At 45.0% G+C, this 25,590-nt stretch overlaps 1 protein-coding gene across 2 annotated transcripts; it reads right to left on the bottom strand.

The window, feature by feature from the left end:
• Window positions 1-4,408: 4,408 nt before the first annotated feature.
• Window positions 4,409-22,039, bottom strand: LOC111156955 (fibroblast growth factor 1). 2 transcript variants are annotated; one of them, XM_022518129.1, is made up of 3 exons: window positions 21,837-22,039; window positions 9,147-9,250; window positions 4,409-4,996 (listed from the first exon to the last, which is right to left on the bottom strand). In XM_022518129.1, exons 1-3 carry the CDS (start codon window positions 22,003-22,005, stop codon window positions 4,802-4,804), a joined length of 468 nt encoding a protein of 155 aa, XP_022373837.1. In that variant the 5' UTR covers window positions 22,006-22,039; the 3' UTR covers window positions 4,409-4,801. The 2 variants fall into 2 exon arrangements, with proteins under 2 accessions (XP_022373837.1, XP_022373838.1); XM_022518130.1 differs by having other exon boundaries at window positions 4,409-4,993; window positions 21,837-22,005.
• Window positions 22,040-25,590: the final 3,551 nt, after the last annotated feature.

Genomic DNA, 25,590 nt, shown 5'->3' on the forward strand with positions numbered 1-25,590 from the left:
CGGGGGAGGATGCTCAGAGACCCTGGGTGTCTCACCTTTTCCTGGCTGTCTACTTTACAAGTCTTGTTTAGAAATAGTTATGAATTAAGAGTTTGGGGATGGGGGAGCAAGAGGGAGGAATGAAGTGAAGACAGTGGGAGTTAGGGAGACAATGCCCTCAGGCTCCACAGTGATGAGAGTTTCAAAGGATGGGAGGGGGCCAATGTCCTCAGGGCCCTTCCATCAGAAATCTGCTAAAAACATTGGAGGCTTTGCAAACAGTGGTGGTTGCCTGTGGGATCTGCATCATTACATTCATTATGCATGATTAGTAGCAAACCAACTAGAAGAATTCACCAAGCCCTCAGAACAGATGGTTCCTGGATAACAGGATGTCCCCTTGTCTTTGAACAAACTGTCTTTGAAAACACTAAAGTCGTAATACAGGATCCCTCATTGGGTTTCTTCATCTTTGGGAAGAAGACCAGTTGCTTTGAGCCAGTGTTTTTCAAAAAATTGTGATTGTAACCCATTAATGTTGTGACCCAATTTAATGGATCTTTGACCAGCATTTTTAAATGGAATGTAATGGAAAAAATGCATTGTCTGTGTATAGTTTCCTGCTGTTTTTGTTTTAGTTGTGTGTGTATACATATGTATGTACTGGGTTGTGATAGAAAATGTAGTTCTTACTGTGGATCAAGCTCCAAAGAGTAGGAAAATATTGGGTTTAGGTGACTTTAAAAGGAAAAGGAGTGATTGATGGTGGTGTGTAATTGGTAGATTGGACAAACTCTGCCCAGCCATTATTAATAGGTACTGCTTGTTGAGAGTGTGTGTGTGTGTGTGTGTGTGTGTATGCTTGTGTGTGCGATCTGACTCTGTCTAGGAAGAAACAATATGCTTTCTCCTAAGAATAAGAAGTCCTAAGATTTAGGGGTGCCTAGGTGGCTCAGTTGGTTAATGCCTGCCTTCAACTCAGGTCATAATCTCAGGGTCCTGGGATCAAGCCCCCTTGTTAGCGCTTCTTGCTCAGCAGGGAATCTGCTTGTTTTTCTCCCTCTCACTCTGCTCTTTCCCCTGTTCATGCTCTGTCTCTCTGCAAATAAATAAATAAAATAAATAATAAACAAATAAATAATCAAAAATAAATAAATAAATACAATAAAAAGAAGTCCTAAGATTGAGAAGTTTATTTAAAGAGATGTTGCTTAGTATGAAAATAATATCAGAAAATCTGATGGGCAAATTAATATCCTTTGTTAGGCCCTTGAGATGAAAGAGATGCACCCTTTGCCATTGACTACAAGTTGTAAGTCCTTAAATTTTGGGGGGGGGGGTCATAGAATGTTTGCCTCAGCACAAGCTGGTCAACTGTATGATAGTAGCATAAATTTTCATAATTTTTACTATGAAGAAAAAATATCAGTTGATTTAGTTATGATACTTGGCTATTCAGGGGGCAAATCCCTTGAACGTACTTCCCTGATGGATCCCTAGAAGAACACTAATATTGCCTTAGGTTTCCAAACAAAATGAAAAAGTTTTCTACCTTAGCTTTCCTGTCAGCTTTTATGGTATCCTCTGGTGACAAGCTGTGTCTAGAAAACACAGGAGCCACACCTGTCAGGTGCGCAGGGGAAAGATGGGGGAGACCTTCCACAGGAAGATGAGACTGTGTTGTTTTAAAACTCAGAGAGACATTATCACCTTTTAGTGGAACATTTATTAATACTTGTAAGGTGCCCAAAAAAAGAGCAACAGTGATGTAAAATGATAGACGTCTTCTTCATCAGAGGTCTGCTTTGTAGCCCATGGTCTCGGTTGGTTTAGGCAGTACGTTCCCCAAGGCTGAGGAGTCGGGCTCTGTCACTTCTGACACAAAGCAAGGACCTTGATCTTCAGGACCACTTGATGCTCTAGTCAGTTTTTGATAAGTCCACACTGTTGGCTGGAGGAGGCTCTAATTATCATCCCTCACAAGGAAACAGATCACTAACCACCTCCATGTTGGGAACAATCAAAAGCATAAATGCTCCTGATGCTTCATACAGAATGTCAGGCAATTCTTAACAGTTGGCCTGAGAATGAATCCAAATGAGAGGCATGTGACAAGCAGATGGCTACATGACTTACTCAAGGAAGAGAGAGAGCACAACAGCAATGCTCCATCCATGTTTAAGGAACTAGAGCATGTTCCTTGTGGCGGGGCATCTGACAACCACCCCCCCCGCCCCAACAAGACCTGACAGGCTCTTTTCCCAATTTGAAAGCAGTGCCCCTGAAGCCGACATGGTTCTACGGTTGAAAATAGTAGGTTTACCTCGCCATGTCCTCTGACACCTTGATAGGGATTTATCTTACACTGGGTGTTGCAAATTCTTCCAGAACCTGGGTTTCTGGGTCTTGCTGTTTGTTCAGCGGGAACCTATACAGTCTGCGTTTTCACTTGACTGAAGTAAATGAATCCACAGCGTCTTTCATCATAAATATAATGCCCTGGGAGAGAGTACAGCAGTGAACCAGACAGACAAGGTTTCCAGGGGCCCCAGTACCCAGGACAGTGCCTGGCACACAGTAGGCACAAAATACATATTCACTGAATGAATGCATGAATAATGACTGGGCAGAGGTTGTGGAGGCCACCGTAGTGTTTCTTCTAACTGCTGTGGATCTCTGAAACCACAGACTTCCTGTCTCATCTGTTAGCAACATTTAATTTTTCTTGGCCAGTGTTATATTTGAATTTGATTCATACACTAAAAATTATGGACCATTATAAATATCTTAGATTTCCTCTCTCGGTACCCTTTTCTGCCAGATCTTCAGAGTAAGGAGATATTAAACCACACTGCATGATCCCCATCTTGCCCGTAAGGATTTACTAAAATAACATAGAATTGTCTTATCCAAGTTACAAAAACAAAAATTTCTGAATGCAGAATGATATTATGAACCATAGTATGAACTTAGTTCAGTTCCTCAGTTGCACTGTTGCTTTGAACTTTCACAAATTGTCTTCCCCCCATCATAAACATGACAATTCAGTTAGTAAAGAATTATTTTTCCATTAGTCATGTCAATTTCTTATACCATGAGCTAATATTCTCAACAGTTTTTATCCACAGTTATATCTTTGCTTCAGAGTCCCCACTTTCAAAGGAAAATTGGTAATAGCACAATGGAAAATGAAGTACAATCTCTTTTTATAGGTAAGTATAGTATAAGTAGTAGATAATTGAAGAACTTATACATCATAGCCTGTTATTTTATTCTCAGTGGCTGAATGCTAATCAGTTAACTGACTTTTGAGCTCTATATTTTTAAATGTGACTAAAACATACAGTCTCACAGTAAATGTAAATGGCTTATTAAGGGCCTTTACATGGCAACAGTATCATATGTCAGAGATGAATGGTGTTTCTAATTTGCTAGCCACTTGGGTCAAGTTTACTTTAAGCAGGAAGCATATTTATACAAGTAATCGTAACACAAATGGTCTCTTGAGAAAAGCTGTTGGTGAGGGTTTAACATTTTTGAAGTATGCTTTTGGATCTCTTCTAAATGGGTATTTTATAGCCACTGGGCCAAAGCGCCTTAAATCCATGATCCGTCGCACCAGCGTCACTGCTGCTGGTGCTGCCTAAACGCTCAGGAAGTCTCAGGGTGTGTATGTTTCTAAGGGGGAGGCAAGAGAGGGTCAGGGGGCTTGAGCCACGTTCCTTTGCTTCAGCACTTTGCTACATAAAGTGGGGGTGGGGGAGAGGGCAGCAGCCCCTGACGTCCCCAGGGCATGTTAGAAATACAGACTGCACCCCAGTCCCACTGCCCCAGAATCTACACTCGATCCCAGTCCGCTTGTGATTTTTAAGTCTTGCCTGGGACCCCAGTTCCTCTGTTTTCTGGGGACTGGGCACAAGTCATGGTGTCCGTCTCTCTTTCCTCCTCACTTCTGGAATCTACCTCTTTCTAGGAAAGCATCCCCTCAGCCCACATTTCCTTTCTTTCTCAGCACTCCCACACTCCAGACCCAAATGAATTTACCAACATTGGATGTTTTCGCTTTTATCAAGAGCCCACTTCTTATGCTGCCCGTCTGACATCATCCTGGGGCTTCCTGCTCCCAAATAATCTTGGGAAAGTCAAGGCATCATAAGGACTTCCAAAGCTATGGATGTATTCTGCTTTCTTGCGACTAAGCCTCCCATTCTTTGTTAATTCTGCATTGAGAGCCCATCCTCCTAAGCTGTCCACCAGAACCCAATCTCCATTTGCCATTTTAGTCCCTTCTCTTTGGGGCGGGGGGTTGATTTCTTTGTCCCAGTTTCCACTCATGGAACACTGCCTTCCCCTAACCTAGTCATAAACTTCTCTGTTAATATATGTGGGGAACTGAAAGGACGAAAGGGCATCATGCGAGATGTTTGGGGAAATCACCAACAGAGTTTACTCAGTAGAGGGAATTGTATGCAGTTACTAATGACCCACATGGCAGGCCTCTGAACACACTTCATTTGGCCACACCTTTGCTTTGAGAGGCTCAGCCTATAGCAGGTGCCCGGAGGCAACTGGACATTCACACACCCAGACTGACCAGCCAGTTGGCCCCTAGAAGCAATTTGTTCCCTCTGCTCCAAACTGTGCTGGGCTAAGAGGCTCTGCAAAAAAAAGTGAACGGGGCATTTAGAAGCGCATTGCTTACAGATTCAGGCTCTGTGGGCCAGGGGTTAGTGCAGCCATGGTCAAGGGAGCAATCTGGGGTCAGTTGGGTGAGGATCCCCTCAGCCTCCTCTGGAGTGGTCGGCACCCAGAAGAGATTTCTTTAATCAGAGGAGACTGGCAGGGGGAGAAACAGAATTGCTTTCTGGCCATAGTGAGTCCGAGGACCGCGTTTGCAGCTTCCATTCTTCTTGAGACCTACAAACCAATTCTTTTCGGCGTGCTTCTTGGATGTGTAGGTGTTGTAATGGTTTTCTTCCAGCCTTTCCAGGAACAGACATTCCTCATTTGGTGTCTGCTAAAAAGATAAGACGGGAGAGAGGAGAATTATTAGTGACTGGTTTTCAGTGTGGTTTCTCTGTCTGCTAGCCACTGTGACCTGGGGCCAGTCTACGGAGTCTCTTTGTGCTTTGGTTTCTTTCTCAGGAAAAGCGAGATTATAATGGGACCTGTTTCTGAGGGAAGTGGTAATGGTAATGACTTAGAACAGAACCCAGCACCTAGTGAGCCTTCAAATTCATTTACTGTTTTTGCAAGTTCCCCTTCCTTCTGCTGTCCTCAGGACCCTGGAGTTCCCTGCTGGGGAGGTCCCGAATGATCAGCCGTAGCACATCAAAAGCAGGGCTGAGCCTTTCGTCTCTAAAGGCTGGCACATAGACATGACCCTGAAAAATGGCCAAAATTGGTAAAACCAAACTGTGATGTGGTGGGGATTTTTAAGTTTGGACTTGAAAAATAAATGACAACCTACTAATATTATTTTATATCCTGGCAACTTTCACTAACAATATCAGGATTTTTATGTTAACATTGTTTGGGATATAAACACTTGCACAAAATGTGTCTTAAGCATAAAACATTATTCTGTAACTTAAAGGTTTTAAAAACTGAACATAGCTTTATTTTTTCCTATGTATAAAAAATATCTACTCATACAAAGAATTGTCCTTTTTTTTTTAAAGAATTGTACTTTTAAAAATCACAACTTTACTTTAAGAAAGAAGGAAAAAATTAAAATAAAACAACAACACCCCAAAGCCACCCACCCAGGTATAAGGGCTGCTAACAGTTGATGGAACATACTTTCACATATCTTTACGTATGTACACACGGAGGGACATAGATAAGGCCATATGGATAGAGACTGATGATGTTAGCAAAATGGCATGCTATCACTGCTTTTAAAAAGAAGTGGGAAAGAAACCTATGAAAACATTCAATCTCACAAGAAAATGCAAATTAAAAATAATATAACAGGTTGGCTATAATATCTGCAAAGAACAAAAAAAATTGCAATGCTTGGTATTGTGAAAGCATAGGACATAGGCACTTCTGTGCACTGTTGGTGAGATAAATTGGTGACAATTTTCTCAGGGTAGTTTGGCAATATGTATTACCTTTGACCCAGCAATTTCATTTGTAGGAATTGAGCCCTAGGAGATAGTTGAGCAAGTATAAAACGTTATTTTCAAGGATGGTCTTTGCAGTACTGGGTATAATGGGAACACACTCGAAGCAACCTACATCTTTATGGAAAGGTGATTGGTGAAGTGGCTAGGGGCGCACCCATGCAGTGGAATCCAGTGCAGTTGCCAATTTATTAATATGAAAAGATCACTAGGACATATTAAATAGTCCAGTTACTTGAAAAATAGCTACCAACAATTACTGTTTTACTTGGAATTCATCTGCTAGAATGTGGTAAGAAGGACCCCAGGCATTTGGCTTCCTATTTCATCAGGATTTTCTAATACATTTGTTATACTTGAAGATAAATGATATAGGCTGTATATCAACTTTGTGCCAGTTCCTAGTCACGTGATCTAGTATTATCTCTTCACTCACAGTGGTGGGTGATGCCCTTCCTGGTGGTTTCCAGTCTTGTTGTTCATCATTCTTTATTCATGGGCATGTTTGTGTATGTAGCTGTAAGCCTCACTGAGGGAAGAGGTGGAAACTTGTCAGCCTTGCATCTACCCAGCCGACGCAGAGTCTTGCGGAGGATAGGTGCTCTCCAGCTAGGTGGTGACTTTCATTTGCTTCTTGAGAGTGTGGAAAGCAGTCCATAAAGTTCCCTTTGGTTTGTAAGGAACTCTGGAACAGGAAGTCTCCTGCTCCTTATTCATTTGTAGTCTAGTGGAGTGACATCTGGGTGAGACACTTTGGATCCTTTTAGAACAAGATGGGAGATAAGGGTAATATCTGATTGGGTGACTCTTGCTATCTCTGCAGGAACTTATCCAGACATTAGTGTTCGATGCATATTGCCGGGTGTGGAAGGGGGTGGGCAGTGGTGGACCTGCGTGGGTTGCTCACTCCTGTGTAGGGAGGGTCCCCCATGACACCCCTCAGTGGGCGTCAGGCCTGTGTTCTGTGACGAAGCTGAGGACAGCCACGTCCCTCACCTGACGTCTGTGTTACACTAGAGCAGTTGACACACACAGAGCGGCTGAGTCACAGGCTGAGTCAGCAGGCCGCATCACGGAACTTCGTCTGTCCCTCCACCAGGATTTGTCAGTAGTTGTTATGCATTTGGTGCAATGCCAAGGGCCTGGAGATTAATAGTTGATTCATAACTATTTTTAAGATGATTTTTTTAATATTTAGCTCTCTTTTTCCCCACTATATGGGTGACATAGGCCTACTGTAGAAAATCTGGATAAGACAGGCATTCACATATTACACCATTGGATGGTTATCACCCCTAGAGATAACTATATTAATATTTTGATATATAATCTTTCAACTTATTTTCTAAAATAACATGTCCTTTCCCCAGGCATAAAAATTTGTACCAGGGTGGATTAACACCTAAAACTGGTTAGACATGTGAGGCAGAACTCAGAGATATTTTAGAACTTATCATTATTGGTGGAGAAATATATAAATTATCAGATATGATATATTAAGATTACCCTCTGAATATTTCCGGTGAAGTATGGGGATGGCCAGGACTATGGTGGGAACCTAGAGGAAATTGGATTTGGGGATTCTCCCTCAGTATTTTTATACAAGTAAAAGATGGTTATATTAAATGACAAAATGGATTTAAAAGAGGAAAAGCCATAAACTATAAGTATAACCTGGAAAATAATGAGGAAAAGGGATTTATAAACTTATTATTCGTCTTCTAGCTCTCACTGATGGGGCACCTCACACGTGTCGGCAATATCGGTGGGTGGGTTCTGTGCACTCTCTCGGACCCCTCTTAACGCCTCTATGTGACAGTCACCACCCATTACTAGCCTCATTTTAGACAAGGCTCAGAGGAGGCAAGTAACTTGCCAAAGTTGCAGAAAATTTTCAGTTTTGAGTCTGAGATTCAGTGATTGATCAGTTGATTGATTTTATCACCAAGAAGAAAAACCACCTTAAAAAAAAAAATCTGCTTTCTATGTAACAGCTACTGCCTATCTCCAAACCCTTTAAAATGGCCCCATTTGATCCATATTTCAGTGAACAGCCTACAGGAGGCTGCTCATTGCTCTGACAGTGTCGTCTCCTGACCCCTAGTAGGCGGCATGAGAAACCAAACTGTGTTCACATTCCCAACCCTGCCTGAAGTTACAGCTTCAAGAGGCAGTCTTCTGTGCCCACTGCCCCTTGGCAGTTTGATGTAAGTTAAAGAGAGGTTCAGACCAAAACCCCCTACTAGCTGCCTTTTTGTAGACATCTTCATAAAAGGGAAGAAAGGGGTTTGGCCAAGCCTCAATGATCAATTGTTAAGATATAGAGAAAGGATCACTGACATGTGGAAATAATTTCAAACCTTGGGCCCACTGGCTTTAGTTCTCTTTCCATTTAAATCTTCTACCAGAGATACCAACAGGGGCAAAATTATACTGTTTCTTTTCTTTTCTCCTTAAGACTGATACATATACTGAGTCAAACCCGTGCAAAGCATTACCAAGGAGAGGGTCGGAGCAGAAGATGTGGAAGATTTTTAGCTCCTGAATAAACTCTGAGACTGTGCTTCTCAAGGACATGTGGCCCATTCATCATCACCTCCCTTCAGGCCTTAGACATGGGAGCCACTTGCTAAATATTTGTTGGATGACGAGTCGCACGCTGGAGTCTAGGCTCTACAGTTTTTGTGAGAAGCGTAGAGAACACATAGCCTATGGTGTTGCTCCAGAAACATTGTGGGAATGAATGAATGCAGTGGGAATAGGTATTCTGAAATGACTGACTGAGGAGTTACTGAAATTTCAATCAATGTCTCCTCTGTGTCCAGGCGATAGTATGTTTGAGTATTTTGAGAGAGCACCACAAGAAACTCTTTCATGCCTGCGCCTAAAATAAGGCAGGGTAGAGGGTGGGAATCCTGCTGGAAAAAACAACAAGCAGAGACTAATTGTTGCTTTCTAGTTTGCATCACTCAACGTAACACGATTTCTGGAAACCTCAAACCTTGGCCGTGTCCGGAAGCATGTCAGCCTCATACTTACTGAGCCGTACAAAAGCCCATCGGTGTCCATGGCCAAGTACTGGCCAGTCTCGGTACTCTTTATGTACACCTCCCCCACGCTTTCCGCACTGAGCTGCAGCTGAACTGAAACAAAAATAACACGAGCAAAAGTAAATAAACACTAAACCTTTGCCGATAGGGCCTGGCGGCCAGGACAGTTAGCCATGGAAAATTTTGCTCATTCATTTCTCAGTGCCCTCAAGGATGAACCTCACAGTAATCAAAACATAGAAACACAGTTCCTTTTTCTTTGCCCTCCAAAGAAAGCTGCCCTTTGGGAATGATGTTCTTGAGAGAAGGAGAGATGATGATGGGCGTGCCTGCCATCCCCCTGTTGGTTACAGAATGACCCCTCATGCTCTTCCTCTGTCTCTACCCCCTCCTGGTGGGGAATCACCATGGGAGGAAGAGACGTTCACTTCCCTGGGTGCTGCAGAGTGGCCAGCTGGCCAGCCTGACTGTGTTCCACTTTAATTAGCAACCTGCTTTGGGAGGGCTTTTTAGGGCCCCAACCTGTTCGGCGTGGGAGCTTCTTGTGGACAGATTGTTATTTTAAAAAATCCCATAGCGTTTTTTTCCCAGACAGAGAGGTCCCAGGAAGTTGGACCGGTTAGTGCATCTGAAACTCAGGGAACACTCCCACTGTGAAGTTCAGTCAACGGCCAGCCTCTGTGGCAGCCCAGCTGGGACAGAGGCTGATGGGAACCCTGGCTTCTCCTCGGGAACACAAAGTGGATGTCTGGAAATGCAGGGATGGGAATGGTGGTTCTCATCCTGGGGTGATGTTCGCCAGGTGACATCTGACCATGTCTGGGGACATTTTGGGCTGTGTTGGCTACAGTGCAAATGGTACATCGAGGCCAGGGATGCTGTGACATGTTCTGCAATGCTCAGGGCGGCCCCCACAACAAGGAATTATTGGGAAACTATGAGGCCAAGGCCAAGGACCTGAGTTCCTCTGAGTTAGACTCCCCATTTACACTGGTTAATACCCTAAGGAGCCTTGCCCACTGCTGGACCACTATCTGGAGTATAGCAGCCATTCAATAATTCTTCATTTGTTCATTCTCTCCTAGTGGCTCTCGAGGGGGAAGATCCTTTGATGGCTCACATTTGAGAAGCAAAATTAATTCTGGGCTCTCTAGATGATGTCTTTGGTGACTAGACTGTCACAACCATCGTGATGACTAGGGGTAAAAAATCTAGCTGAGGACCAGTGAGCACCCCGTTCTCCGGGAGGACAAGCTGGTCTCCCTACGGGTCGGCTTAGTCAGAGGCTGGGGGGCAGGGTGGGCTAGAAGGAACATGGGGCTCTGGTTGGCAGCTGGAGACCCCTCATTGCTTTTCCTTGTTTTCCTGCTTTAGTTAATTTCTTTGAATAGGAAATACATTCACCTGTTTCAAACTTGGAAACCGTGTAAGAGGAGACAGAGTGTTCCTTCTGTTGTCTCTGTCCCCCAGCCTCCCAGGTGCAACTGTTGGGGATACAGTGATAAACAGGACAGATGAGACACTTGTCCTTCCTCCCAGAACACATTCTCTGGTGCTGGGGAGAGGCAGAGATAAATGAGTAAACCCCTCCTAGATCTATTTTATGTGTACCCTTCTAGAGAGCTTTTATGCACATCTGGGAAATACATGTTATCCTTCCTGCTTTTTTTATTTTTTAACACCAGTGGTATGATACACACATAACTGTGTACCTTGTTCTTTTGTTTGTTTGCTTAACAACCGACTAGAGATCTTGCCAGTTAAGCACTGAAAGAGTTAACCTAGTTCTATCAGCCAGCTGCTCCGCGTTCTACTACGTGGCTGTACCATAATCATTTAACCACTTCCTTATTAATATGTTTGTATTTTCCCATTTCCTTCTGTTTTCCTTATCTTCTGATTCATCCCAAGAGTGATACATAGTTACTCACCCTTACTGAAGATGCGGTTCTCTTGTCCTTGGATGTGTTTGCTACAGAGACTCGGGTCTCCTCTAGCTTCCTGTGGTCAGTGCAGTTTATCTAATTCACAGGAAGGAAACTGGAAGCCACTGATCTCCTTTCCCACGGGTCCTCCTGACTTGGGTTAGTCCAAGAGGGTAGTCATGAGAGAACAGGCCAGAAGGCCTCCATCATGATCTGGGCCTCCCCTCTAGCCTCACACCACACCACTTGCTCGCTCACTCAGCCCGCCCCACCCATTTAACTCTCCCGACACGTCAGGCTCTCTCCCACCTCAGGATTCCTGCCCACGCTTGACGCTTTGTCTGGCACCTTTTTCCCCCTGATGTTGACACAGTTGGTTCTTCTCCTCATCCGGGCCCCAGCCTAAATGCCCCCTTCTCAGGGAGGCCTTTCCCACCAAGGCCCCCACAACTGTCTATACACAGCCTTGTCCCTGCCAGTGCCACCTGAGTTCCCCCATCGTCCTCTTTCTCAGTCTTTTGTTTCCTCTGTGGCACTTTATGTGGCAAACACCTATTTTTGTCATTTAGGCGTTTGCTCCTTTGTTTCTGCCTCCCCAGGAGAATGTGTACCTGGGGAAAGAGCAGGGATCTTCTCTATCTGGTTGTCCGTAGATCTGAAGCCCCTCCCGCTGGGCCTTGCCCACTGGCTCAGCCAAGATAGATTTGTCTAATGGACAATGTTAGGCCAATATTTGCAGAGATGAACCTGCTGTCCATCATCAGTAAGCTGTGCACTTTGAATTGTGTCTCCAGTGATGCTTTGTGGAATGAAGTAAGAGGGACCGAGCTGAGCATTCCAGGCTCTCCCACCAGGCTTCTGGGTGACCTTGGCGAGGCTCCTTAGCCTAGAGGCCACAGTCTCTTTATCAGTAAGAGGGCAAGCCTTTGTGTCTAGCCTCTAAAGTTTTCCCCAGCTCTAAGAGTCTATGAAGCAGTAAATACCTTTCACAGCAATGCTGCATGCAACAGAATATTGTTCGGCCCTAAAAATGAACAGAGCACTATTACGTGCTACAGCGTGGATGAGCCTTGAAAACATGCTCAGTGCAAAAGCCAGTCCCAAAGGACCATATATTGTATGGTTTTATTTAAGTGAAATGTCCAGAGTCGATGGACGCATAGAGATGGGACATAGATGAGTGGTAGCCAGGGCTGAGGAGGAAGGTGGGGAGAACAAAGGGGGAATTCCGGTTGAGAGATCCAGGATTTCTTTTGGAGGGGATGAAATTGTTCTAAAATTGAATGTGGAGATAGTCACAAGTCTATGAATATATATATATGTAAAAAAACCATCAAGTTGTACACCATAAGTGGGTTAATTCTATGGTATATGAATAATATGTTGATAAAATTGGGGGTTTTTTTTAGCACTTTGTGCTTTCATTGGCTCTTATGGTCTTCAGAGAAGTTTTACATATATTTCTCTGCCATTTTCTCGGCATAATCTTGATGTTTAAGAGAGACCGAGGGAAGGGACTGACTGTGTAGGGATCACCTAAGCGTGCCAGGCGTCGTGCTAGTTTCTGTTCTGGTATAAACAGTATAAAATTAGAGTATGGGTTCCAGAATCAAACCACACGAATTCAAATTCTAGCATGGCTGTGTATTAGCTGTGTGATCACTGGGCAAGTTATTTAGCTCTTGTTGCCTTATGCATGATGATAGCACCTGCTTCATGGAATTGTTTTGAGGATTCAATGATGTAATGCATAGAGAGGGCCCAGGACCATCACTGTCATTTCCACTGAGCTACAGTGACTCCATTGCTTTTCCCAGCGTTGTCTGGAGGAAGGTGGCAGTGACTTTGTCCTATAGGTGAGAAGACTGAAGCTCGCTGATGACATGTTTTACCCAACATTTAACGTTGTGACCAGGGCCCAGCTCTGAGTATTGCAAGTATCCTGTGTTTTCTTCTCTTTAAGACAACACCTTGGGCTCCAGTGATGGGAAAGATGACTCCAAATCCAGCCAAATTCTCTTTTCTTGCACCCTCTTGTGTTCAAGGTCAGACAAGATGTATAAGATGGCAAATGGTCATCCAGTATCCCACTTGCAGCTCCTGGTTAGCTGCTGGGACTTTTTCCACCTGCCCACACATTATATAGATATTTATTCAAACACATTATAGGTGCTACAGAAATCCCAAAGGACAGGTCCTTTTGTGTAATCAAGGAAGATTTAAAAAAAAAAATGAATTTTATATTTCCAAGCAGTTTTAGGTTCACAGAAAAAATGAAGGGAAGTCAGTGATTTCCCCTGTGTCCCCTGCTGTCACACGTGTGCAGCCCCTATTATCAGCACCCCCATCACAGTGGTCCATTTGTAACAAGTGATGGACCTACACTGACACATCATTATCAGCAAGGAGTGTTTTTAAAAAGATTTTCATTTCCTAGCTCATTTCTGTTCTCTGCCTTCCTTAGTCTCCGTTCGTCTTTCTGGGGTGGGGGGCAGGTAGAGTCAGCTTCGTTGTCTGTGGACTCCCATGATGGCCACACGAAGGCCTCACGGAGGTAACCATGAGCCAGAGCTGCTTGGCACAGGACTCGGTCCTTGGCCATGAGCCCCAACGCCAGGCTTGTTGCACTGGTGAGAGTTCGTCTCAAGAGTTTCCTCTGTAAATATTATTTCTCCAGGATGTCCAAGTTTCATAGCTCATTTTCACTGGATTTCTTTCTGGCTAAGTTTCCTAAACATATATCCTTTGCGAGCGGGCCTGGCAGGAAGGAGTAACACCCAGCCAAGGCTGCTCGTGGAACCAACGAGGTGTCCGGCTCCCTCCAGTGACTTCATCCACTCTTCTCAACCTCCAGCTCTGGCAGCTGTTGCCCGGGAGGAGCGGGAAGGAGGGCGTGTGAGAAAGGGGGCTCCGAAAGGGGAGGGGAGACCACACAGCCTGGCCCAGCACCAGCTCCTCCCTCTCAGAACAGCACCAGGGTTTGGAAGCTGCTCAGTCCACACACATTCCCTGCCCATCCATCCCTGGCATGCTGAGAACTGCACCCCATGCCACACAGGGACCCCACACTGGGAGCCGAGGGGGCTCAGACCTGTGATGGTAAATATGCCCACTTGAGAAACCCCGCTCATTTTTCAGCTAGAAGCAAACACAAGTGCAACACCCACAGCAGAAACTCTCTTTCTCTCTCATATGTATTAAATAGTATTATGATACATACACATATGTATTAGGTAGAATATATATATATATATATATATATATATATATATATATATATAAAAAAAAAAAAAAAAAAAAAAAAAAGAAAAGCAGAAAATAATGCAGAGTGAAAAAAGCAAATTGCAAAAGAATATAGTAAATCCTTGATGAAATCCTTTATAAAACACAAAACAGTGTGCATAGTTCATGAATATATAGGGAGTAAAATGAGAAAATGTGCCTTAGATTCAGAACAAATTCCTACCAGTTGCTGCCCTGGGAAGGATGAGGAGAAGGGCTGAGTCTGCAGAGGGCAGTGGGAGGAACCTCTCTTTTGTCCTAGCTCTTCATTTTGTTAAAGACACAATTCTGAGGCAGACCCAGCCATCGGGTGACCCTGGTTCGGTCTGAGTGGTGGGGCTTCTGGTGACTGTGGACTTCTTTTCGGGGACATCGTGGTTGTATAAAGCTCAGCTCTTAGTCAATGCGCAAACACTCAGAGCTGGCCAAGGCTCCTGTTGCTTGCTCTTGACCACTGGGGCTTGACCCAGGCCCCTTGCAGACCCAAGCACAGGTGTCCATGAAGGTGAGTCTTCTTAGGGGGTGATGGAGCCAGGAAAGTTAATGAAGCAGGACAGGGATGAGGGGGCACTGGGGCTCCCCCGTTCTCTGCTCAGTTTCCTTTTCTATCACCTTCCACCAGGTTAACCAACACCTGCACGAACAGGAAGAAGCAGCTTTTCTTTATCCTGAGCAGGAATTTAGGACTTCCTGTCTGAGATAGGAGGGTCCTTGGCTCTAACCCATTCCCAGGATGAAAAGGCAAGTACTTTTTCAAAAATGAGACAAGTCAATTAGTCCATAGAGTACTTATTGTTCCACTTTCGATTTATCAGGAGAAATGGAAGCATTTTTTAATTAAACAACTTTTTTTTTTTAATTTGTCGCTTTATTTTACTTATTTATTTTTTATTTCTTTGTTGTGGTTCCCCAGTTTGCCCAGCTCTGCCCCTGCCTGGGACTCCTGCCTTCTCTGCCCCCAGCTGGGCCTCTTCTCTGCCTCTCACCAGCAATTTTTTTAAAGGTACTCTAGCTAGACATCAGTTTCCTAGAGAAATTCAAATTTACAAAGCAGTATAACATTTTTTATACACAGGCTATGTTTGCTTGGTGGATTTGTGACCATCATGTGCCCAGTAGAAACTGGGAAGCACAGAAGGCTGTGCTGTCTAGGAATGTGTTCTTTATCAAAACTAAAGATCAAGGTAATCTCCACCTTTGTGGATCGTGCTCCTCCCTGCCCCCCTGCTTACACTTTGAATCCCTTCACGGGGCTTTTTGCTTGAAGGAGTGTACATAAAGGTGAACCCGGAGCTTTTGGGGGGACGTGCCAGCCCCAAACTAGGCAGTCTAACCTGTTTTTCTGCCAGAGCTCTGCCTGTATCTCTGGTGTTCTCTTCTCCACGGTGCCTTCCATTAGCTCTTAGCAGTACTTTTATTCACAGGAAGATACATGATTCTTATTTCCAAGGATAGAAAGAAAGAAAAAGGTGCCAAGAGCCTGCAGCTGCCAAGACAAAGGGAGCTTTGGGGCCCTGCACATGGTTCCGCACCCCAAGCCATCCTCACGTCTTCCTCTTCTGCCCCTAGAAGTTTTTAAAGATAAGATATCAGCTGGTGCGTTCAGGGCACAAATGAGTGCAGAGGGAGGTTCTGCTCTGGTAGCATGCCCGTGGCCTTTAAGCCTACTTTCCACCTCTGCTCTCCAAAGAGAGGCCAAAAGAGATTACGTGCCTAGTTTATTCTGGGTCGGAGACTTCCCGTCCTTTGCCGTGTTTACTCAAAGTGAGGTCAGCCTCATTCAGAACTCAGTGAGGTTGTTTTATGTCAGTGGCATTTATAATTAAAGTGTAGCCACAAGCCGAGCTCCGTAAAACATTAGAGGAAGATGGAGAAGTTTAAAAAAAAAAAAAAAAAGTGAATTTGTGGAAAGAAAATTCCAGTGGTTTGGAATACATATATGTATGAAAAAGACTTTTCTTAGAATGTGTAAAGGTGTCTGCTTCTGCTTTAGGGTCTGAAAAAAAGATCCCTGGAAAATTTCGATATAGTCCACGGACTATGTGATATTAAAAAAAAAAAAAAAGTCTTTCTAGAGATTTTTCTGCATAACAGATAAAGGGTGAGTGGGATGAAGGGCAGGGAGACCTTTGGCATCCTATCTCACCAAGGTGGGAACAGCCCGCAGGGGGTGGGGGAGCATTTCTGCCTGAAGACTGGCCCTGCTCACTGGCTTCTGCCAACAGGGCCCAGTTGTGCCCACCCTGGTGATCTGAAAAGCTGTCTTGACTTGCAGCACAAGCCAGTGGGGAGCCAAGTGTCCTTACCATGAGGTGCCAAGTCATAGCAGACAAACTGCAGACTGCACGGTCCCAAAACAAGGAGGTGGGAGGGATTTTACTTAAGAGGAGTCTGCCCTTATAAAGGACTGCAAAGTACCATTTCTCTGACCAGTGAACTCCCTTAGTACCTTTAGGATGTGGTTTGATTTATAAATATTTGATTGGCACACACTTCGCTCAGGAACCTTTCCATTTGTGCGGTGAACAGTGCCAGTAATCCTGCTCCCCACACAGCCTCTTGTGTGCTTGGGAAAGCAAGGGGGTGTGGGTCACAGCAGAGGCTGCAGATCTGGGATGCTCACAAACTTGTTCTCCATTTACCATTCACGTGTTCATCCCATTGAGGAACAAATCATGTCCCCTTTGGCCTGAGAGGAAGGTGCAGCAGGAAGGGCAGAATCGAACATGGAGCCCCTTCTTGCTCTGCCCACAACAGTTCGCTCTCTCTGCCAGAGAAGTTAGACAGGACAGGGCTTGCTGGGCCTGGGCCCATTTTTCCTACATTCCAGGCCATGAGAGCTCCAAACCTAGAAGGTCCTGGCAACACCGAGTTGAAGAGTAAGACTAAGTTCCGTGAGCAAGGCTAACATTCATTTAACTTAACAACCTACAGAGATCAGATGGTTACAGGAAGAAGGTTAAGTTAGCCTAGAAGTGATGATGATGGTGAATAACATTTTTTGAGCACCTGCTATATGATGCTTTTAAGGTTCCTCCTTTACTGTGACATGGGAACTGTTTTTAAAATGAAGAAACAGAGGCCTGTGGGGAAGTAACTTCCCCAGGGGGACAAGGAACTAATGAACAGGGAGCTGCACCTACACCTCTCTGATCCGCATGACAGGCTGTGTGAATCCAGTACTTTCTTTCTTTCTTTCTTTTTTTTTTTAAGATTTATTTATTTATTTTAGAGATAGAGAGAGAGAGCACAAGTGACAGGGGCAGAGGAAAAGGGAGAGAGAATCTCAAGCAGACCCCGTGCTGAGTGTGGAGCCTGACACGGGGCTCGATCTCACAACCCTGAGATCATGACCTGAGCTGAAACCAGGAGTCTGAATTGAAACAAAGAGTGAGACACTTAACTGACTCCACCACCCAGGTGCCCCTCCAGTATGTTTATTTTATCAGTTCTTGGGGGGAAACCACCATCATCTTATTGATGTCAGGGGTGGTAGTGGTATATGAAAAGAGTCTTAGAAGAGGAAGCTTCCTTAGAAGCAGCAGCTATGGACCCCTTTCAACTTTCCCACTTACTGAGTGATCACAGGCCCTATTAGCTCAGTGTCTACAGAGTGATGATTATTCATAACTTTGTGAGATTATGGTTAAGTGGAAATGCAGGACTCTAACACAATACCTGGCATTTATCAGGTGCTCAATAAGTATTTACTGAATCTGTTGTTGAACTTGAATTTATCTGCCACCAATACAATTCATTTACTCATCAAATTCATATTTATTGGGTACTATGCCAAGTGCCAGTCAATGAACTACACACAAAATTGGATTGTTGAGCTCTAACAGACAAAGTCCCCATCCTCAGGGAGCCTAGTGGGGGCAAAAAGCATTAAATACTCACACAAGTGAGTGTGATTATAACTACAGGGAAATATGCATGGCACAAGAGGCACTCCTCAAATGTTCTGTGTCTGAAATGGAACTGGTCATCTTTCCCTGGGCCTGTTCCTCTTCCAGGATCCTCCCTCTCAAGGTGAGGCCACCATCTGCCCATGTCCCAAAGGAAAGCCATAGGGGTCCCCATGAACCTTCTTGCAACTTAACATCCATTGCCTTGTCTCGTGGTCTGCAGATCTTGACTCTGATGTTTCCTGGCTTTCCTAGAATGGCGTTATAACATCTTCAAAGCCTGTATGGATCATTGCTTACAGCTGTGATTTGAGGAGCTTTGGGAACGTTTTACTCAGGCCTACATTACAGTGGCCAGTGCACAAACACCTGTCATAGGTTTATACTACTCCAAGAGAGGCCTTGTGTTAGGTACTTGGAAACTTACTCTCCTGGAAGTAGGAAGAAGATAAGTTTTGAAAACACTCCAGTTTTGCCCAGGGCAGATCTGCTGGTTGCAGACAAAGAGAAGCCACAAGAAGAGTTATTTTTTGCTTTGTAGAGCTGGAAGACATGCAGTTCTACTTGGTATGATTTATGTAGATTTATTTCAATATTTGATTGGGTTTCATATATATTCTTCCTGACGGAAGTCTTAGAGTATGGCTCTGTGCCTGTGACCACAATCTCTAGTCATGCTCAAACTAATGATCTAGGAATAGAAACCATCCCCTTGCCGGACCATGCTAATCAGTAAACCAAGGTCATTTACTCTCTCTGACCCTGCCCTGTCCAGATTGATTCTGATTCAAAATAATCTGTGAAATGAAGAGGGTGTGTGACAGTACCACCACTGGGCAGTAGATGGCGACAGAAGTACACTCAGCGTGTAGAGAGTCCTGTTGCCTGCCGGATCGTTTAAGACCTTTCAGCCTTTTCAGACACACAGAGCAGTGTCATTGTTCCCATTCCCCAAGGTGAGGAAGCTGAGTCTCAATATTATTCCCAAGGTTAGACAGCTGGGAACACTGGAGACATCTACATTTCTAGACAGGAGGGGTGATTGGAAGGGTCTTCGGGCGGGGGAACTTAACGTTTATTTTGCAGAGCATTTTATGCAAAATGGGGAAAATGGTCATTGTTCAGTGCTGTCCCAGTTAGAAAGGGACAGTGCAAGAATATGAACTCAAGCTTTCTGACTCCAGATCTAGGGCCCCTTGAGTCTGGGGCGAGTATCTGCATTATCCTGTCCTCTTGGCACTGATAAGTACAGAGATGGATTTCTGCTCACTCACCCCACTTAACTCTGATTTCTGTCCCCCTTGGCCCTTGTTCTTAGTTCTGGAGTAAATAAATAGGTGAACACAACTCTGAATGTTGCCAGACAGGCCCTGAATCAAAACATGAATCTAGACTCTTGACCTTCCTGGGAGATAATATTACAGAAAATATGAAGGGAAGGTCCTCAAATATTATACTGTATTTCCACTTGCTGAGTTGAATAGTTGGAAGCTTTGAGGTGATGATGATGATGTCAGCAATATTGTACTGAGCTGTTCCCATGAGTCAGGCACTGTGCCGGGGACTTTAACTCGATCATCTCATTTAATCCTCCTGAGAAACCAGCGAGGCAAGTTGTTTTATTCTTATCTTACAAGTGAGGAAAGTGAGGCCAGAAAGATTATGTAATTATAGCCCAGGTTCACTTGGCAAACAGTTGTTCCAGCATTACTGGGATGTAGACCTCCTCACACCCACTCCTACAGCTTTGTTGTGCTGCATTCCAGGGGTTCCTGATGTCCTAGGTCAGGCGGCTGAATCCACAGCACTTTCAGAAGTTGTCCGAATGTTATATACCCGGAATGCAGTCAGTAGTATTAATGATGGAGTGACAACAATGAAATAAAATGCCATTTGTATAGAAATTCCAGTACTTGGAAGTCCTAACTGTAGTGTCTCATTTCCCAGAATTCAAGATGTCCCAGAAAAGCCAGCCTAACCCTGAGGAACACGGTATCATGCTTGTCTTTCCCCAGGGATTCTGAGCACCAGAGAGCATTCCCAGTAGTTCAGAAGATGGGTAAGACTTATCAGAAACATTTAAAATCCTGGAGGAATCAAAGCTTCTTTCCCTTGTGTTATATGGGGTAGATCACACAAATTGTGTAGCTTGCCTCACACAGTGGACTACAATCTAAGTCCATTTGTTCACAGTAGATGTTACTTATATACATGTATATGTTTAATGTACTAAACAGAGTCCTTTTTGCCTCACTCTGGTACCTAGTTTTCATCAAATACAAGGCGTTCACTAGGCCCACTTGAAGACAAGCTATCAAAACAACCCCCCCCAAAAATCTGACCCTGCAGCTAGAAGGCCCAACACCAGCCTTCCTGCTCTTTATCTCAAGGGTATGCCTGGTGAGTGGGAAGGAAGAGATTGCCTTCTGCTTCATAGATGGCAGCTTCCGACCCCAGGACCTTTGCATTTAAAAGTAGAGTGAACACCACTGAGGTGGTCATTTCTGCTTACAGCCTGCAACTTTTGGTGCATATTACATGACTAATTAAGACTATTTGGTAAATCACATCAAGGTCAGTATTTTGCATTCCATTTTACAGCCTGTTCTGTAGAACCTCACTTTCCACCTCTGCTGTTACTGTGCATCTCTTGGTTTCCTCTACACTTTTCTTTTCTTGATTCGCAGTGTGCTTCACCCATCAGATCACTGACTCTCTAAGCAGGAACTTAGGACTTTTGGCTTCTCCACAACAGCTAATGCCTCAGTGGTCTCAGGGACTCCCTGATAACAACCCAAAAGGGCCCAGACACCTAATGTCAAACAGACACACCACCGTGAGAAGTACTAAAGCAGAAGGAAGAGGTTTTTATTCTTAGAGAGTCACGGAGATTCTTTTCCCTCAAGTCATACCTCAATTTATCAACACCATCTGAGGGCTAAGCTGGCAGGAGAGCCTGAAAGAGAGAGCCTTTGGCTCCCACTGCTCCCGCTCTCCAGTTTCTATAGGGTATGGAGAATGACTTTACCCCTCCCAGTTACCACAGCCCCATCTGCGTGATACGTAGAGTGAGCGCTGCATAATTTATGATGTGTAAGACTATGATTATGAACTAGGATTTCACAGATCAGGCCTGGTGGGAGCATAAGCTGGAGAGTCCGTGACCATGAAACTGAGCCCAGGTCTTTGTGAAGGGTTCACTGCTCCTCTGCCCCTTGTGGCTCGTCCTGTCAGAGAACAGGCAGGGCCCTCACCAGCCTTGGGAGCCAGGCCTTTCTTCACTAGTGCCAGAAACCCACAGCAGTTGAACAGTGGAAGCCATATCTGCTCTCAAAGCAGTTGCGTTAGGACAACAGAGAGCCCTTTTAAAACTTGGTATAGGACCCCTTTAGTTAGGCTGGACCTCTCACAATGTGTTATTTTCTTCACCTAGACCCTGGACACAAGCTTCTGAGTGTGTCAGGCAGAGAAAGGGTACCCATATGTAGACAGCCTCCCCACTCGCCTCCTTGACTGAGAAAGACACCAGGAAGGCAGGAGGCTGCAAGAGGGATGGGTGCTTACTGTGCAGGTCGCTCCTGTCCCTTGTGCCGTCCACTGTGCCATCTGGAAGGATCCTCAGGAAGTGGCCCCCGTTGCTACAGTAGAGGAGTTTGGGCTTCTTGTAATTCCCCACAGGCAGATTAAACTTCTCCATCAGGGCGGTGAAGGTTGTGATTTCCCCTTCAGCCATGGCTCAGCGGCTACTGGTTATGGTGCTTTCAAGGCTGTAAGAAATCAGACAACCCTGTAGAATGTCCTTCCGGTGAAGGGGACGCGTACCCTTTCCAGCAGGGAAGGAGAGCCTCAAGGCACGGGGCTCCCGGTTGGTCAGTAGCCACAGACAGCCCAGGTGATGGCCACTGGAGACGGTCCTGTGTGGTGGGCAGCAGTGAAGGAAGAAAGGTCTCTGGCCTGGGAGGGATTTTCAGGACATTTCTTACTTCCCAATTGGACACAGCTTTGGACCAGGCTGTGCATTTTTTAGAATTTCAAATTTAATCACTTGGCCAAGGGGGAAAAAAAAAATAATGTTTTGGTCCCTCCTTCTGATCCACACATATCCTCAAATTAAACACTGGAGTGGCACTAAAATAACACCTGGGCCCTGGCTGAAACCCACAAAAGCCGAGTGGCCGGCACTGAGGTTTTGCTGTCCATCCTCCCACTGTTTTGGCTGGGGACTGCCGGCCCCGTGGACATAGACAACTCTGACAGTCTGACTGTTGGGGACCTGAGAAAAAGGGATGGAGGCCTTGCAGACCACCCACGATAGGGACGATGAAGCGTTCATGCATAAAGGGTTTGCTGGTGGGAACAGCACCAGAATGGGGAACAAGCCTATGGTGGGCGTTCCGTGGGGGTTCTAAAGGGCAGACGCCACACCAAAGGAAACCTGATGAGACAGATCATGATGAAGGGTCTGCCGGTTATCCTTCCCCAGCTTTCCTTACCTCCTAATATCACACAGAGAAGGCAGGTCTGTCCCTTGTACAAAGGCTATCTTCCTCCTCGTTATTTTCAAATGAGACCTACTTATTCTGATGAGGAAACCGCCATATTACACAGTATAATCCTCTCATAATGTAGACACCCACTCTGTCGAGATTTATACCATCAGTGTAAAGATGTATCAGTGCCACAAAGCTAAGTTTTAAGAAGCAAAAGTAATGAACATTAGAATTTTAAAACCTCTTCTTGCCCCACCATTTAGGAGAACAACGCGTTAGCCACTACAGGGCTACTCAGGGAAGAGGCAAAGAGCTGGAAGATGACTTCAGGAGCTTCCTAACAAGAGTGAGCAGGTGGTGGTTGTGCACAGTGATTATCCAGGGGCCTTGTAATAATCATGACCATCATCATTCACGCCTCCTCCATTCACGCAAGCAAGTTAGCTTGCGTGACATTCCTTAGTACTTTTTAAGACAGACACTCATATTATCCCCATTTTTTCTAAAATGATGCTGAAGCTTTCAGATGTTCGATGGCCTCTCTAAGATCAATACCTTCTAGGTGGTGGTGCCGAGCCTCAAAAGGAGTGTGTTGAGGGCGCCTGGGTGGCTCAGTTGGTTAAGCAACTGCCTTTGGCTCAGGTCATGGTCCCAGAGTCCTGGGATCAAGTCCCACATTGGGCTCCCAGCCCCATGGGGGGTCTGCTTCTCCCTCTGACCTCCCCACTCATGCTCTCTCTCACTCTCTCTCCCTCTCTCAAAATAAATAAGTAAAAATCCTTTAAAAAAAAAAAAAAAAAGGAGTGTGTTGAAACAAAACCATCACTTGCCCTTAACACCAGGAAAAGGTGAAGAGACTTCACTGATACTGTATCATTGCTGGAAGTGGGATTTTTACCTCTTGTGTGGCACAGACATCTACTCCCATGAGCTTGTTATGCATTAAGTTATTAATTTGTGACCCAGATGTTGGTTTTCACCAACTTTTGTCCCCATGTCAACCTTGAAGCGAGATTCCAGGCATATTGTCATTCCCTGGAGACCCGACAACACCAGGCATTAGGGAGACTGCCAGTCTTCTGCATGCCCTGCATTACTAACCATCCACCCATGCTTCCATGCATCCATCCTTCCATCCATCCATCCACCCATCCTTCCATGCATCCTTCCTTCCATCCATCCATCCACCCATCCATCCACCCATCCTTCCTTCCGTCCATCCATCCATCCACCCATCCATCCACCCATCTATCCATCCATTCTTCCATCCATCCATCCATGCATCCATCTATCCTTCCATGCATCCATCCATCCCTCTATCCATCCATCCATCCATCCATCCTTCCATCCATCCATGCATCCATCCTTCCATCCACCCATCCTTCCATGCATCCTTCCTTCCATCCATGCATCCATCCTTCCATCCACCCATCCTTCCATGCATCCTTCCTTCCATCCATCTATCCACCCATCCATCCATCCATCTATCCTTCCATCCATCCATCCATCCATCCATCCATCCATCCATCCATCCACCCACCCGCCCATCTATCTATCCATCCATCCTTCCATCCATCTATCCATGCATCCTTCCATCCATCCATCCTTCCATCCATCCATCCATCCTTCCACTCATCCATCCTTCCGTCCATCCATCCTTCCATCTTTGCTTCCTTCCTTCCTTCCATCCTCCATCCATTCCCAGGGCGGCCTCACAGAACTGCTCACATGGAAAGCAATTCCATCACAAGTCAAGGCAACAAATTTGAGTAATTTTTCTGGTGACTTTGGAATTAGGGTTCGTGCTGGAAACCTCTCTTGTTTCTTTTGCTCCAGGCATTTTAATGTCTGTGGTCCATGTCTTTTAGTCTGCAGTCACAGGGGCCAGTCACGGACCCCAGGTTCAGCCGTGCTTTGTAGTTCCTCTAACAGCCCCAAAAGGGAATTCTGCATATGCTACATAAACTGTATTTAAAGTCAAGCCATCCCAAATATCCCCTTCACATATGGTCAAACTCTGTCTAGCTCTTTTCAGATAGTATAGTACCAGATCGAAGATGTTCTTTATATATCTGCAGACTTTACCTTGTGGGGCATATTGCATTTCCTTCCCAAATTCACACTCTCTCTTCCAAACCTTCTCATTCATCCAAAAGCCTCTACATCCATGGGCCCACCTCTCCCTCTCATGGTTTCTTTTTCTGTCTGCTTAGCCCTTTTTCACTCAACCTCTCAATTTCTCTCTCATTCCACTTCCTCACTCCCCTTGCTTCTGGATCCCCTTCTGATATAAAGCAGTTTAGTTCTTCCAAACGTGGACATCTTTACCCATCACCTCTTCATTAACATGCAACAGTGATCAGATCCCGGTGCCTTAAAGTATAGCCAAGAGATAATAAGTATTTTTTTTCCCTCCCAAGCACTTGCTAAGTTGTATACTTAATTTGGTACAGGAGACAATAATTATATACTGGTGGTTGCTATTTAACTGTACGAATAGCTATTCGTATTGCCGGTCTTTGGTGGACAGGATTTTGTTTCTCATTGTCCCTGGGTTTCCTCAAGTGGAGGTCCCTGTGTGCCCCTGACTGTGTGGGTATCAAGGATGGTTCCCTTCTAGATCTAGCATTGGTGGGGAGTCTCCATTGAGTTGTTTTCTAAGTGCTGGTATGGATTTGGCTCTATCCATTTGCCTTCTTGCTTCTATCCCCTTGGTATGAAGGGGGACCAGAAAGACCAGAAGGCTCCTGAGGTTGGAGGCTCCATCTCTGGCCAAGGGTTGTCATAATGCTCACATTCTCATGTACGTCTAAGCCTGACAGCCTGGG

This window comes from Enhydra lutris, unplaced genomic scaffold (assembly GCF_002288905.1).
Source record: "Enhydra lutris kenyoni isolate GAN:26980312 unplaced genomic scaffold, ASM228890v2 scaffoldscaffold50, whole genome shotgun sequence".
Taxonomy (NCBI): Eukaryota; Metazoa; Chordata; class Mammalia; order Carnivora; family Mustelidae; genus Enhydra; species Enhydra lutris.